The 17,584-nt window shown below is 40.6% G+C and overlaps 1 protein-coding gene across 3 annotated transcripts in view; it reads right to left on the reverse strand.

Moving 5' to 3' along the window:
- Positions 1–17,584, reverse strand: part of KIRREL3 (kirre like nephrin family adhesion molecule 3) — a 945,792-nt gene that overhangs the window by 31,082 nt on the left and 897,126 nt on the right. For 2 of the 3 annotated variants that reach the window (XM_075604275.1, XM_075604273.1), the window contains 2 exons: positions 16,611–16,809; positions 3,387–3,494 (listed from right to left, as the gene is read on the reverse strand). In XM_075604275.1, the coding sequence (XP_075460390.1) occupies positions 3,387–3,494; positions 16,611–16,809 (307 nt within the window). The remainder of the gene's footprint in view (positions 1–3,386; positions 3,495–16,610; positions 16,810–17,584) is intronic. The other variant, XM_075604274.1, reaches the window with a different exon arrangement.

Genomic DNA, 17,584 nt, shown 5'->3' on the forward strand with positions numbered 1-17,584 from the left:
GCTAACCCCCCTCTCCCTCTACATTTAACCACATTGGTTTTGACTTATTTCTTTTATACTTATTACCCAAGGGTATACACTGATAAGTGTGCTTTTCTAACAATGTTTTAAAGACTGCCCATTTATCTTCTACATGTTTCCCTGCAAAAACATCATCCCATTGTATTACTACTAGATTAGACCTCAGTTTATTAAAATCTGCCTTTCTAAAGTTTAAGGTCTTTGTTGAACCCAAGAAATCAATTTTTTGATAATTTATTTCAAATGAGACCATGCTATGATCACTGTTACCCAAATGTTCCAGGACTTGAATATTTGTTATTACTTCTACATTGTTTGATATGACCAAATCCAGTATTGCCCCTCTCCTGGTTGGCTCCTCAATAATTTGCATCATATAATTGTTTTTAAGCACCCCAAAAAAACCTGTTTCCTTTTGTTGTAACGCTAATCTCATTGCCCCAGTCTATGTCTGGATAATTAAAATCCCCCATTATGCAAACATGATCCAGTTTTGAAGCCTTTTCCATTTGCAAAAGTATTTTAGCTTCCTCAATCTCATAGATATTTGGTGGTTTATAGCATATTCCCACAAACATTTTCTTAATACTTTTACCTCCACTGCTAATTTCTATCCACAAAGTCTCTACATTTTCATCATTCCCTTCATAAAAATCATCCCTTATAATAGGTTTTAGATCCGGGTTAACATATAAACATACTCCACCTCCCCTTCTATTTGTTCGATCCTTCCGAAAAAGGGAATAACCCTCTAAATTAACTGTCCAGTTATGAGTTTCATCCCACCATGTTTCAGTAATGCCTATGATATCATACTGCTCCCTTGCAGCTATTAATTCAAGCTCCCCCATTTTATCTGTCAGGCTTCTTGCATTAGCAAGCATGCATTTAAGTTTATTTTCAGCCTGTACTATTATCTTATCTGCTCCTTCCTTTCTGTGCCCACTTGGTTTAGTCTTTAGAAGTTTTCTAGTATTATCTGTATTTACTATGGGTGTCTCACTGCTTGTCAAACTCGCACTTGCCCCCATTCTACCTCCATACCACTTTGTATCCTCCTCTATTCCATTTAGTTCATAATCTGTTTCATTCCCTCCCCCCTCCATCCTAGTTTAAAATCTCCTCCAACCTTTTTAGCATTCTCCCCCCCTAGCACAGAAGATCCCTCTTCATTGAGGTGCAATCCGTCCCTAGAATATAGATGGCACCTCTCAGAAAAGGAGTCCCAGTGCTCTAAAAACCCAAACCCCTCCTTCCTGCACCACTTTCTTAGCCACGCATTAACCTCCCTGATCTCTGACTGTCTCCCTGCGGTAGCGCATGGCACTGGTAGTATTTCAGAAAATTAGACATTTGTATTAGACATGTGTGTACTGTCTTACCTATTATAGTTTTAGTTACCTGTATACTGTATATATAGTTATATACTGTTATAAATAGTTAGACAGTAGTTATAGTCCAATATTGTTAAATACTCAAGGCCTTTAATGCACTAATCCTGGTGAATTTCTTTTTCATTCAGAGATGCAGCACTACAGGAAGGGGGGTATGTGCAAACTTATTGTACTGTGTGCATAATTAATAACAGTCAAAAATTTGTCCTAATCCCCCCTCTCTCAATGACAAAAGAACCACAGAATGCAATGCAACCTGCAAAAGAATGAGAATGTGTGAAAAATAATCAGTTCATCAGAATCAATTGAACCCCCCAACCCCCAAATAAAAATTAGAGTATGCCACCTCATACCGTATACAGTAGAAATAAAAAGCAAGTGATTTTAAGAAGGGAAAAATTGATAAAATATAAAAAACATGCTTCACATAATGGTTTCTTAAATCACTCATTAGTTAAGCCCTTGTCAAGAAAAGAAAAAAGTATGCCCTTTTTTTTCAGACTTGAAATTCACATTGACTGTGAAGTAATTCTTGACAAATCCCTAAGAAGGACTTATCACACCTGCGCTTGCGTGTGAAACCGGTCTCAAGACGCTACAGTACTGTACATAAGAGCCTGAAACATAATGAATGGCTCTTGGGGAGGTGTCGATAAGCAGTTGAATGCTTTTTTCGCTAGGGCTGTGTAAGGGGGGAAGGTGCAACTACTCTAATGCTGTGATGCGCATGCGTATCAAACCAGGCATAGTAATTACTCAGCCAAGGACTCAAGGCTCAAAGTTAATGTGTCTTTGTTTTTTAAGGAAGCTCCCATGGCCCGGGGGAGTTAAGGATAACGACTCGAATGCCTTTTGCAACTAAATTAGTTTGTCTTTGTCTCGTGTGTGCGCCCTTGAATCCTTAGAACTGTTTAAAAATGTTATAACGAGTTAATACTCACAGGACCACTCACAGAAACAGTATGAAAAGTAGAGCAAGCCTAGCAAAAGTTGAATGTATTGAATAATAAACAATAAATATAGAATAAAAGATATTAATATTTATTTTTGTAGTTTCTTAGCAGAATTAATTACACATGCAAGTCTACTGTAATTATACTGCAAAATGCAACGTCATTGATAAAATAAAACATGGAGTAGGAGCTCTGAGCTCTCCTCCTCGCTGGGAGAGAGAGACATGTGCTCAGTCCCTCATGGGCTGAGGCACTAACCTAATCCAGAGAGGCCTCACTATTACCAGCAGGCCAGTACCATCATGAAGTCAGGGATCTACCTTATCAACTAAAGAATTCACTGTAGCAACATCGCAGTGGCTGCTATAATAAAGATCATCCTCAATTATACTTCAGGCTCCACGGCAGTCTGTGTGGAGGGAATATTCTGAGTAAGGACTGTCATAGCGGGGACCGCCTTCAGCCAAGATGAATCCCCCTATATCTGGATGCGCTGTCACCAAGAAGAAGAACTAGAGGAATCCCTTAAAGTCTGCCTGTCTTCCCCCACACCATCGCGGGTACCTCAGCTGTCCTGTGCCAAACCCGTTATCAGCACTACACCTAGCAATAGTCATGACTAAATCTCCCAGAGGGGGGGAGACATGTGCTACACATGTAACAAACAACTTCGATATAAGTGAATTCATCAATCTCCCTCTTCTGATAACACTTAAATATAATGACCTAGGCCCCTATTATCACACAAATACCACAAAGACATCATGGAGATCAGTGTGTAAAAGCACTGTCTCTGTAAACAATAACACTGAATTTGAAGCAGGGGAGCCTGGTTCAAATCTCAATGTCCACTCATTGTAACCATGGGCAGTCACATAATCTCCCTGTGCCGCAGGCACCACAAAATAGATTGTAAGGTCTACGGGGTAGGGACTCATTCCTGCAAAACTCCTATGTACAGCTCTGCATGCACTGTTAGTGCTATAAAAGAAAAAAACATCAATTATAACACACTTACTTCTCTGGTTCCGAGCACAGCAAAAAGCAACAATAGTTGCCATGAGAACTAGGAATGCCACGCCAGCTCCGACTGCCACACCGATAATCACAGTAACAGGGACAGACTCTGTGAGATTAAAGGGAACAGAAAATTGAGTAAGATTCATGTTGTGGTTTTGAGACCCTATCAAGCTTGTTGTTCTCTTTTATAAGAGAGTGAATTGCTCCAGAAATAGAATTTAATGCATCCCATTAATAACCACTAATAGTTTCTTCCTAAATCCTTAAAATTACACTCTCCAGATTGCAAGAAGAGGCACACGAGGCATTGGTGGTGAAAAATGGCTACTGTATATAAATTGATGCTTCAAGACACATTGATCAAATCAATTCTATATACTCCAAAGTGGCAGTTCGGGTGAATGGCCAATTTGGAGTATATAGAATATATCCCTAAGTGTTCCTTTTTTACTGAAAAGAGTACTACCATCCCTTGACACATACAGTACAGGGTTATTCATTAAATTATGACAGTGACAATAGGGGCACTAATGCACATAAACTACCATTGAACTAATGAATAATCACATAGCCTCAATTGTCCACAACAGTCAGTATCTATTGCAGTGGTTTCCAACCTTTTTTTGGTCAAGGAACCCGAAGTGAAATTCTGAGGAACCCCTAACCATATCTAACAGCAACTCTGTGATCAGATGCATTGTACATTCTTCTATATTTGATACCATTTTCAAATGACAAGAAAACTACAGGAACCCTTTAGGAATGCCCCGGGAACCCACGGGTTCATAGGAACCCTGGGTGAAAAACACTGATCTACTGTATGTATGCAGGCTGCTAAAATGTAGGGCCAGTACAGATAAGTGATTCAGGGTCCTCTTTCCCTCTTTTCTGTCCTCTTCCCCCCTCTCCCCCCCCGTGTGCTGTAGGGGTATGTTATTGAGGGTCAGACCTTTTGGAATACACGATCCTGTTGCATTTCTCTCCCCCCACAGGGCTCGCATATATTGGTGTGCAGGGTACTCCCTTTCCCACTTTTCTGTCCCTGTGTGTAGTTACTCACTAACAGGGTCAGTTTTGGTGGGGTTCCACGCCTCTTATTGCTCTTTGACCATCACATTGGTTTATGTCAGCAGTCTTACACTTGTGTGTTTTTTGTGCTACATTTACACTACTGATTTATCATTGCCACTGTTATGTTACTTATATAGTACATCATTGATGCATGATTGACAGTGATTATGTGCCTATACACACTTTAGTGCCCCATGTGAGTGTATATATTATATATAGCGTTCTAGTGACGTCACACACCAGAGTTAGCCCCTATTGCCTTATACCATAGGCATAGGTTCATTGCTTTCTGGATTTATAGTGCTTACGTTCATTGTTCCATTTTGGATACACTTCAGGCATTTTGCCTACTAGCACTTTTTTGCATTCAGTTCACCTCATTCACTATATGTTCCGGTACCAACCATTTTATTATCAATAATAAAGCATATTTATACATCAAATCTCTGGTTTGGTCCAGATTTCTTCTGTTGTGTTGCTTATTTTTCAGGGTGTTCTCCCTCCTCAGATTTTGAGTGCATCTATAGGGCCTTATCTGTATGCACAGTGTCTTATGTCATACAGTGTTATTTGTGTTTTGATTACCTTCCCTGCCCTTTTGCACCAGTCTGTACTAGTGACCCAAGTGGTCACACTAGGTTTAGCGGGTGCATCTCTCTTTTGTACATTAACACAGATACAGATATTTATACCTCTGAGTACTCACCCCACCACGCTCGAGACAGCCATTCTCCTGGACGCCAACTCCCACGTGATGACGTCAGTGCGCACGCGTGACCTGACGTGATGATATCGGACGTCAAAGAGGAGGCAGGCCCCAGACAGCAGACTCACTAGCAGAACAGTGATTGGCTAGTCGGTCGCTATGGGAACCCTGTGGGAGCGAGGGGGGTGAGAGCCCTTACATGAATACAGAAGTGCAAGAATTTTATAAACATGAACAAACACCAACCAACCAGCATGTGAAATATGCAAATCACCTCAGTATAGTGAATATCAAAAGGTAATTACAATTAAAAATAAAGAGGTACTCTCATTGCTCCAAAAATCTTTAATGCAAAAGAGAATACAGAAAAATGTTCAATTGGAAACTGATTTGCATATTTCACATGCTGGTTGGTTGGTGTTTGCTCATGTTTATTAGATTCTTACACTTCTATATTCATGTAAGGGCTCTCACCCCCCATGCTCCCACAGGGTTCCCATGGCGACCGGCTAGCCAATCAATTTTCTGCTCGGTGAGTCTACTGTCTGGGGCCCGCCTCCTCTGTGACGTCCAATGTAATCACGTCACACGAGCGCACTGACGTCATCACGTGGGCGTCGGCGTCCAGGAGAATGGCTGCCTTGAGCGTGGTGGGGTGAGTACTTAAGAGGTATAAATATCTGTATCTGTGCTAATGTCCTGTAGCCCTCACCTTGTAAAAGGCAGCTGTATACTGCCGAAACATTGGATTTTCTGGCACAATAAATTTGTATGCATAAGACCGTGTGCCTGTTTCCCTTCTCTCCATTGGTATACCTTGGGACATCTGGACCTCCCTGGACCCAGAGTACCGGCAGTTAAGTACCCCCCTCCAGCACCATATTATTGAGGGCGTCTACTCCTCTCTTTAACTTATAATAAAAACACCAGAAATGAAGAAGACTCCATTTTGTATAGGAAAAGGAATTGAGTAAACTGCCTGTCTCAACTCATTAGCCACCGCCAGCCTTGGACAGAACAATGCATAATGGAGGAAAAGGATTTTAATGTACATTTATAAAAAGAGGACTGGCACCTGGATACTGTACATGAGATGACCCAACGTTTTTGGTCCCAAAAATTTCTGAAGGGAACTCATTTCCTGCCAACAAGCAAAAACATGTAATACTTACCTATTCCTTTACTATTTTAAATAGTTTTTGGGTTATAAAAGTTTTTTTTAACCTAAGGGATCTGATTCTACTAATCTCACTGGACTGCAAAAGAAAAATGAGTATGGTCAAAATATGACTTACGCTTTAGTACAATGCTCTGTGTTAAGTATATTATGAGAGAAGGGACAAGAGGGGAAACTATGGGAATAGAGTTTGTAAACAACATTCTGTGTACGAAGTCTGTGCGTCACCAAACAAGAATGTGTTCATTGTATATTGCAGGTATTTCTATTTTAATTAATATTTATACTGTGTCCTATGTGGAGCTCTTTGCAGTGAGAGAGGGAGGGAAGTCGCTGTCTATCTGCTGTCTCCTGACCAATCATCTCCCCTGTCTGAGAGATGCTCTGACACTGTAAGCTGATTGGCTGGAGATAAAAACTTGGCAAGGTGCCAAAAATTCCGGGTCATTACTGAATGAATAATGCCCAGCATTTTTTGCCAATAAGAGAGCAAGGATTTCAACAGTGCACGGAATTTGAACTACATTTAAAGATTATTATTTTATTTTTTTTACAAAAAACAGCTCAATGCCATTTTATTTAACTTTAATATACTGAGCATCTTTTGGTTGCTATAATAGGTTTTGGCACACTTCCCAAGCAGTGCAAGATCTTTGACAATAATTGATCACAAATAGGAAAATGCTGCAGTGTTCCCAGGCCAGCAGGAGACTGTCCTTTGAGCGGTAACAATAGACAATGTTACCTTAGTAATAAAAGGTTACATTGTAACTGCTGAGTTACATTGACTAAAGAATTGATTGAAACTGGAAGGTAGTCATTACGTGAACGTGGGGAAGCAGGATATTTGCGGATTGACCACGGTAGAACGTATTGATAGGTCATTCGTTTTCATTAAAGGTAATCAAATGCTGCTTACATTAAACCAAACAAAAAAAAAATCCTTTTTTTCCCCCAAGTACCAAAAGCATTGCTTTTAGCCTCCAGTGAAATCAGAAGAACATTTAATACCTAATGTAGATGAACTTGTGAGAACATTCCGGTAAAATAAAATCCATGTAACCCAACTCTGGAATGATATCTACATGTTAGAAACGTTTCAAAGGTCCTTAGTCTGTTTTAGATGTGCAAATAATTGACTAAATAGGACTTCAGAGTGACAAGAGCAAAGATATGATATGGATGATATGAGATATCATTGGATCTGTCAAGTCGTACTCATTTGAAGTAGGTATCAAGTAATTAAACGTATAATCTCAATTTCAACTTCCGGCCTCCACTCTTGAAAGTTCATATTGGAAGTGAAATGTGGTCCGGGCATTTCTGTCACGGGAGACCAGGTATTTACACGTTTTTACCGGGATCATTCATTGAGCAAAACAAGATAGTAAAACAAATTGTCATTTATTCCATAGAAACAGACGAACACACAGTGGATTACAAAATTCAGAAGAAAACACACTTACTGGGGGTCTGGGCTAAAAAACTAGACTTTCCTAGGTAAAATAGAACAGAAAACAAAGTCTTTAGGTTGACCGGGACTTGGCCCGAAATGTCAAATCGGCATGAAGTTCCTGACGCCAGCGCTCTCTTTCACCTGGAGATGCCGAAATCCCTTGACCGAGAGATAGTACCAAACGTTCTGGAACTGTTTTCGGCTTGCAATCCCATTCGCGACTGCTATGTTCTCTTCTCAGAACTTGGCCCCGAAAAGTGGGACTTAGAAAATATTTTGACTTGAAATTTCTGAAGCCGGCTCGCTGCTATTTATCCAAGAGCATCTTTTGGTCGTTTCAAATTTACTGCTGCAGTTCTTGCGCTTAGAATCTCTCATCCGGATTGGCTGAGGGTTTCTTATAGTATTTCAGAGTTCATTCATGAAATACTACAGCCAAACCTGTTTATAGACAGGGTTTAAATTATGCGGTTTGTAATATAGAATATGGATTTTTGGCCAGTTTTAATCCACTATTTACTGTATGACCATGTCAAACCAGGCCGTTTTACAAGGAAATACTTGCAACTACTAGAACATCCCCCTTAATGATGATACACTACAGATCTTCAATTAAAAGTTATTATTGGGGAAAATTGCCCTGTTCAACTGACAAAACAGAATTTTAATTCTTCCATGATCCACAAAATCTTGAGGATTGACATGGTGTCAAGTATCTCAAGATTCAAAGTCACTTGTATTTCAACTGCAAATGAAAACACAAGGATATTGTTTTTATTACTATATGTACAAAAGAATAATTACAATTAAAAATAGTACTTGAGCAGCCACTTACTTTTTATTTATGTATTGTATATTCATTTTTATATAGCACCACCAATGTATGCAGCACTTTACAAAAGATACAATACATTACAGGGAATTATAATACAATAAGTATTGCGTATACTGATCTGTGTGGTTGATTTGAAGTGCTGGTTGTTTAACGTGTGCATTTAGAATCAGAAGGAAAGGGAAGTGCTATGTATACTAGTGTATACTAGTGTATACTAGCAGGGGTGGCTGATTTTGGGGAGTGTGCAGTGGGTTAATTTATTTTGAAAGTGTGTGGTAATTGTAGTCTGTAACTTTTTTTCCCGTTCTCCTGCCTGAGGCAGAGTGGGTGTGGTTAGTTAAATGCTAACCTAACACACCTGCAGTGGGTGTGGTTGGTTGATTGCTAACCTAGCACACCTGGTGGGTGTCCCAATTTAAACAGAGGCTTCTAACGAATTCTGGGCTTGCGTATACTGATCTGTGTGGTTGATTTGAAGTACTGGTTGTTTAAAGTGTGCAGTTAGGAACAGAAGCAGTTTGAACAAGGAAGCGGTTAAACAAGGCATAGTATATTGAAGTACAGTTTACTGTTAGTACTTATAAACTTCATAGTTGCTAGAATGAGCAGGATTGAAAATGCCACTCAATGGACATCTTGCCACATGCATGTGCACTTGGAGCAGCTGTTCCAGGGAGCATACCGCTGTGAGAAGTGTGAGCGGGTGGTCTCTTTAGAGTCAGAGATTGTTGATCTGAAGAGGCAACTTCCAATATTGAGGGACATTGGCAATCTTGAAAGGGGTTTAGAGCTCACTGAGCAGGCCCTTGATTCGACTAGTGGTGCAGATGGTGGCGCTGTTAGTGAGGAGCAGGTAGGTAGCTTGGTTGCTGTTAGTGAGGAGCAGGTAGGTAGCTGAGTGACAGTTAGAAGGGGAAGCAGGGGCAATAGGGAGAGGCCGGTAGTTTCTGAGCTGACACATCCCAATAGATTTGCCATGTTGAGTGAAGATATTGGGAGTGTCGCGGCAGAAATGGCAAGGCTGGGGGAGACTAATTACTCTAGCAGCCAAGGGAATAGTTCCTGCAGCAGCAGCCAGGGGAATAGTTCCTCCAGCACAGTGGGGACTCAGGATGATTAGATACAAAGAAAGATTGTGGTGGTAGGTGACTCCATTATTAGAAAGGTAGATAGGGCAATCTGTTGCCATGACCGCATGAACCGAACAGTTTGTTGCTTCACATTGCGGATTGGGTAGACAGATTGTTGGGGTGGGAGGGGGGGGCTGGAATTGACCCGGTGGTCTTGGTACACGTTGGCACCAATTACAAAGTTAGAGAAAGATGGAGGGTCCTATAAAATGATTACAGGGATCTAGGCCAAAAGCTTAAGGCAAGGACCTCCAAGGTAGTATTTTCTGAAATACTACCAGTGCCATGCACTACCGCAGGGAGACAGTCAGAGATTAGAGAGGTTAATGCATAGCTGTGAGCGATGAAATGCGTAAGACTAGTTCCTGTTAGAATCGATGAAACCTTGGATGTGGGATGACATTTCTGGAGGAAGACTCTTGTGACTGAGCTGCCCGGCATCTATCCAGAAGTTGAAGTACATCATAGTCAACCCAGGAGTTACAGTTCTCGGCTCCACTACCATCATATGGCCTTTGAAATCGTCTTTCTATGCGCATATTCATGCAATGCTTGTGAGTTGACCGATTTTGACTTGCTCTGAATTAAACCTTTTTATACGTAATTACGATATGGAGCATGCGCTCTCCTCTTGTTTATATATTTATATATATATAATAAACCAAACAGTTTATGGTCTCAAACAGCACTCAGATCATAAAACTGGTTTAGTAAGAAGTTAATAGTTCTCTGTATTATGCGTGTATGATGCTGTATTGAGGCCTACTCCAATACCACATTGCGTGGAGGACTTCAACTGATTGTTCAGAGGACGGACGCTGTCGGGTGCATTGTTCGAGTATTCCGGTTGGACTGCTAACGCGTTACGAGACGGTGCCTGCCTCAGTGGTGATTTTTTATCACAAATTGCTTTTTATGCACTTATACTTTGTGAGTGTTTTTAATCCCTCCACCATTCCCTTCCCTATATTAAGTGTACAGTATTACACTATGGGGCGTGCGCTCTCTGTCTTCTTTTTGTTTATATATATATATATATATATATATATATATATATATATTATATATATATATATATATATATATATATATATATCTATATATATATATATATATATATATATATATAAAATAAACAAATAAACCAAACAGTTTATGGTCTCAAACAGCACTCAGATCATAAAACTGGTTTAGTAAGAAGTTAATAGTTCTCTGTATTAAGAAATTCCTATATGTATGTGTTGCTGTTTCTGCAGCCCCAAATGCCTGGATAACCAATCCTCCACCAAGTAGTACCTCAAAAGAAAAAAAGAGTGGTGAAACATATCAAACAGTAAATTCTTTATATATTTAAAACAATAATATTGCATCAATGCATAAAATAAAAACAAAGATATTGCCTGATAAAATGGACTGCTGCTGGTCTGCCTGGTGTAAGGATTAGACTCCTTCCTTCTGATAGTCCCTTGGGTCCTTTAGTTGGGGGGGGGGGGTGTTGTCTACCAGATGTAGCTGCTGTGGCCGGAGTGTCTGTCCCCTGGGATTTTCCCTCAGTTGAGTACTTCTACTGGCTCTGGCTGCGGCAGATGGCTTCCTCTTCCCCTCTCCCTGGTCAACCCGAATGTGTCGTTAGATGCCGGATGTGACGCGACACGAGTCTCCTGTCTTCGATACACAGATTATCTATTACAACGGGTTCCTCCTGTACAGTGACGTAAAGGCTTCCTATCCGGAGTTGCAGTCGAGTTCCTGCTTCACTTGTTGGCGATTGTATCTCATACATGCCATTAACCTTTCTCCATTTAGAAAGGATACCATCATCCTCCCACAGAGAAAGGGAAAAAATACCCCCTGTGGGACAAGCAGGAGTCAGCCCAGAGCTCACAAAGGAGAAAAAGAGATTCAGAGGGATCAGAGGAGGAAAAAAGAGACACAGACAGAAAGAGAAGAGATTAGTGGTGGCCACACCAGTGAAGCAGTCATTTGTTATCCTTGCGGGGTCTGCTACTACCTATCTGGTGAATCCTGTGACATCATTGAGTTCTCGCGGGACTTTGATTGGAGACTCGCTGCAGTGACGAGGGACTTGGAGTGGACGGCGCTTCTTACCTCCTCCGGTACACGGAGTACACTGTGGAAGCTGCTGTAATCTCTCCATACCGGACAACCTCACCGGAGTAACCTGGTTCCTGCAATCGGGCTGGCGATTGAGTATTACTTATAACTGCTTTTATTTCTGCTATGTTTGTGAGTGTGTTTTTTTAAACCATCTACTCCACATAAATTTTGTTAAACTTTATTACGCTATGAGTGCGCCTGTTTTTTTTTTTTTTTTTTTAGATGTCTTCAAGGAAGTGGTTTTCCCTTACATTCAGGCTGCAAAGATTCTATTGGATTGCATGTGGAGCTACATTTGGATTTGTATTGCATTTATTCTAGACATTATTTTTTCAATTTGTTTATCATTTTAGTACACATACATTTTTTATATTGTTTTTCATTGCATATTTTTTTTTTGTGTATCAGTCCTATACAACATAGATTTTCATCATTGTTTTCCTTCTTTATGTTTAGTGGGTTTGGAGGCGCCATATCCTTTTCTTTTTGGTTTAGTAAGAAGTTACTAGTTCTCTGTATTAAGAAATTCCTAAATTTATGTGTTGCTGTTTCTGCAGCCCCAAATGCCTGGATAACCAATCCTCCACCAAGTAGTACCTCAAAAGAAAAAAGAGTGGTGAAACATATCAATCAGTAAATTCTTTATATATTTAAAACAATAATATTGCATCAATGCATAAAATAAAAACAAAGATATGATGAAATGGACTGCTGCTGGTCTGCCTGGTGTAAGGATTAGACTCCTTCCTTCTGATAGTCCCTTGGGTCCTTTGGTTGGGGGGGGGTGTTGTCTACCAGATGTAGCTGCTGTGGCCGGAGTGTCTGTCCCCTGGGATTTTCCCTCAGTTGAGTACTTCTACTGGCTCTGGCTGCGGCAGATGGCTTCCTCTTCCCCTCTCCCTGGTCGACCCGGATGTGTCGTTAGATGCCGGATGTGACGTGACACGAGTCATCAGAGGAGGATTCCCTAGGCTGCAGGCTTGTATCCATAGCGGGCTGGCAAGGCTCCGGAGCAGCAATAGAGAGTCTGCTCAGTGCTGTGAGTTCCGCTGATGGCTCCTCCAATGTTTTTCACCAGCATGTGGCTTCCTCAGAGTACAGGGATGCAGCATCTCTGCTCTCTCTGCGCAGGTCTTACAGACTAATGAAGGGATATCGCACGTTCACCTCAGTTCGCTTGTAGAGCAAATACAAACTAGTGCGGTATGTAATTTTTATAAAAAAAACGGTATAGAAATTGCAATTTGTCTACCGTGACCTACTGTAGTGCCGACCGATTATTTTAAAACAAACCTGGTGCAATCTCCAAAAAGACCCAGGTACATGTTGGGTTCATGCTGGGTATATGCTGGGTATATGCTGGGTACATGCTGCAACATTTCACACATTTCTGCAGACAGACTAATGGCCCATCGGTTTAACAGCGGGGGTCCCTGTCAGTCCCATTCAAACTGAATGGGACTGCCTGGGACCCCTGCTGTGTTAATCCGATGGGCCATTAGCCTCTGCAGAAATGTCACTGAAATGTACCCAGTATGTACCTGGCTAGTTTAAGGCAAGTTTTAGAATACTCGTTGGCTTGTCTGTAGGAACATGCCAACACTTTCAATGTTTCAATAAAGTTATCAAAGCTACTAGAATAGGCCCCTTATCTGCTATGTCTTTGAATAAATATGGGATTTTTTATCTATATATATATGACTGAAATAATGTTTGTGTGTGTATTTCTTCCCCCTGTGTGATTGGCCCTGTGTGTATTTCTTCCCCCTGTGTCATTGGCCCACGGACGCCCCCCCCACCACCCCTCACATTGCGTGAACCTCTTGCCCTCACTTGGATTTGGAACCTCACTTGGCAGGACCATCTCACTTGCAGTTGGAAACTTACAGTACTTGCTACGAGAACAACTTGCCTACACAACGCTACCCACACTCCTCGACGCCGGCCTCACCTCTCCCCCACCACCAACCCCCCTCCCCCCGGTCACACCACAAACAGCCGCCGTTCCTCAGCGCCGGACTCACCTCTCCTCTACCACCATCCCCCCTCCCCCCGGTCACACCACAAACAGACACCGCAGCCACCGCTCACAGGCGACACCTCACACTACAGAATCTGCCTTCACTGGGACTACCAGGTAAGAAGATTCATCTAACTATGCTGACATTACGTTTAACGACCTACTACACGAAGAACTTCAGCCACGTATGTATGTCATGATGGGGACACTCACTCTCACACAATCACATTTTCCCTACACACTCACATATACACCCACCCACACAGAACAACTAACACTATCACACACAAATACCTATGCTATCTATTATACTACTGTGTCATCATTCACTATCTATCACCTTCAGTCTGTATGTTGTTGCCTCAACTGGGAGACACTATAAGGGCTGTTCTATACAGCATGCGGCCGGGCGCCCGCGCGTTCCTATGCGAACGCGCGTGCACGTGTCGCATGCTTTCCGTGTATATAGAGCCGGGAGCTGCAGGTAAGTGTATATGCATGTATGTGCGTGTATATGTTGTGTGAGTGTAAGTGTAAGGGGAGTATTTTTTGGTGTGTGTGCATTTATTTACACCCCCCCCACACACACAACCATACAAATACGCATACACGCATACATACATACACACCACATTCCATTCTGTGGGACTGTATTTATTATCTCATATTTAATTAAAAAACTATTATAACATTCATTGCATATGTCTTTTGATGTTTATTCAATAACCTTTACACAAAATGCTTCACCTATCCTTACACTGTCACTCATAATAACTGACACATTTACATCCCGGGCAACGCCGGGTACTTCAGCTAGTATAATTATATTTTTGTTAACTTGTTTGAAGAATTGCACTCATTTGTAACCCCTTCATATTTGTAATGTAAAATATTTCTCATACATTTGAAAATGTAAATCTGAGTCCCAATGGTAACATGATATGTGTACTGTCTTCTCATTTGCTTCAGAATTTAATAGCTTTCCACATAGGAGAATTAAAGCCATAGCACAGCAATAATAGTAAATACCAGGTAACGTGTGGTTCTTACCTGGAAATATCTACAGGGACGAACCATGTATTAACCCTGTTCTAATAAAGCTCAAACTAATAATATTTCACTTTTCAGATAGTCTGTGAAAAACACCATCACCAGTTTATTTCACAGAGATAAAAGTGATCAGGATGAATATCAAAAAGAAAAGTCATTTGCAGTAGTCAAAGTGCCCTAAAAAATGGTGGTACTGTACAGTACCTGATTTAAAGAAATTCTCGCAAAATAGCTTTGTGGCCGTGATATTAAAAAGGTTTGCTCTAAAACAGTAAGGTAAGAGAGCATTATTAACATAAATCTATTTTTATTACAACAAAGCCAGGTAATGTAAATGTAAAAAGTAGTGGTACTCCATACAACATACAACATAGTACCATACAGTAAAACAAAAACTACTTATTTGTAAAAAAAATAATAATAATAAAAAAAAAATATATATGTATATTTTGTTTATAAATACTGTACAGAGAGACCTTGCGCAAACCCCTTGGTGGTAAATGTGTGCTGCCTAGGGAGAATGTAAACATAAAGGTGTACCTAGAGGGGGTACAAAAAGATCCCTGATGTAGGCGCACTGCAGACCTTTATTATATAATAATGTGGTCAGAGGTGAAAAAAATGTATATAAAAAAAACAGTTTATTAATTGAAGTGTACTTAAAAACGATGTATATCCTCTATTAGGGTATACGTCTAATTGCTAAAGTCACTCAGTATCAATGTTCAATGTATCAATGTTCTGTAGAGCTTAGGCAAAGGGCTTAGCCCGAAACGCGTCAGAGTGGGTGGTGAAATACCAGTGAATTTGCAGCAGGCAGCAGATCTGCTTCACTTTAGGTAGAGGGCATTATACCCCTATACAGGCGCTATTTACTGTGTATTGAGCAACAGCTTCATTATTTTCTACCTCCTGCGGAAGATGTACAGCTAATAGCTCCCCACGATTTTTACTTACCTTAGTTTAGGAAAACATCCTTAAGCATTGCTCTCATCCTGAAGTCTGTATACTTACACAGTTATTGAGATTATGTTCACTACAGTATACTCACCTGGAGACCTACCTTCGTCATAACATAGTTATATTACCCTATAAAGCACTTACCACGAAGATGGGCATACAGACATAGGATTCATAATATACGTTGGGAGTATCTCTGGTACACACTTGTTCTCATGATACCTCCACAGGAGACTCGCATTTCTACTAAATAGCATACGCAGTAAGACTGATTTTACAGAGTACACCTCAAGAGCTTACATCTGGCTACTATATATACTGTGCCTAAGCTCTACAGAACATTGAACATTGATACTGAGTGACTTTAGCAATTAGACGTATACCCTAATAGAGGATATACATCGTTTTTAAGTACACTTCAATTAATAAACTGTTTTTTTTATATACATTTTTTTCACCTCTGACCACATTATTATATAAAGGTCTGCAGTGCGCCTACATCAGGGATCTTTTTGTACCCCCTCTAGGTACACCTTTATGTTTATATTTTGTTTATGGCAGAAAAAAGTATGAAATAAATATGCAGATTTGCAGAAGTACTGCTTCAAGAAATGCCTTTCGTTCACACACCATAAGAAAACTGACATTAATCTCCATATATTCTACTAATAACCATGTCTACCTACAATGAAATCTCACCTTGTTCTTTAAGTCGTATGATCTCTGTGTCAGAGCCAAAGCTGTTCCAGGCAGTGCAGTTGTATATAGTCTGGAAGTCAGCCCTTACGATATTGCTGATGGTCAAAGTGGAGATGACACCCTCATCTGTGCTGACTGTCTCCACTGTGTACCGGCCCGATGTCCCCGATTCCAGAACATTCTCCTTCCAGGACCAGGCCTATTTGAGGAGAAAAATCTTATATGAGGATGTTGAATAATGTCTCCTGGACAATAAGTTAAAAAACAAACCAACAATGAGATACAAATTGAGCTACAATTAAAAAAATATTTGCAAAGGGGCATACTTCTAGCAGTGAGTGCATACCTCCAGCAGTTATTATTACATAGTGATATCACTGCTGATTGTGGGATTAATCACCCAGGATAAACATTACCCCCTGATAACCTGAGGGGTCTTAAGGGCTACTATTACAGTCTTTTAAAAATATTATTACCCTTTTTATGGAGAAAACTAAATAAATATGAACCATTCGGGAGCTCATACAAGGCATCTGAGTTATAGATTTGTAAGTTAGATTGACACTTTACCTTGGTGGTTTTTAAACGTGTAAAAACTGCAGAGCCCTCGTACAAAATATGCGCCACTGGGCATTGTGATCATATAATACTGTGTGTAAGGGAGAAGGAGTCGCTCAGTGAGTAAAGACACTAACTTTGATAACAACGACACTGAGTATGAAGCAGGGGAGACTTGTTCCAATTCTGGTGTCAGCTCTTTGAGACCTTGGGCGAGTCACTTTAAAAAAATGCGCGCGGAAAGTTTATGGAATAAAACGGGACAAGTTTGCACATCTCTGGTAGCCACTTATGGCTTTACTTTGCTACTGTACATTGTTCTTGAGATTACATATGTAACACAAGTTCCCCACGGTACTGATTTAAAAATATCACTTCAATGGCAACCCAAATATATGACTGGGTACATGCATGTC

Source organism: Ascaphus truei, chromosome 6 (assembly GCF_040206685.1).
Source record: "Ascaphus truei isolate aAscTru1 chromosome 6, aAscTru1.hap1, whole genome shotgun sequence".
In the NCBI taxonomy this organism is placed as follows: domain Eukaryota; kingdom Metazoa; phylum Chordata; class Amphibia; order Anura; family Ascaphidae; genus Ascaphus; species Ascaphus truei.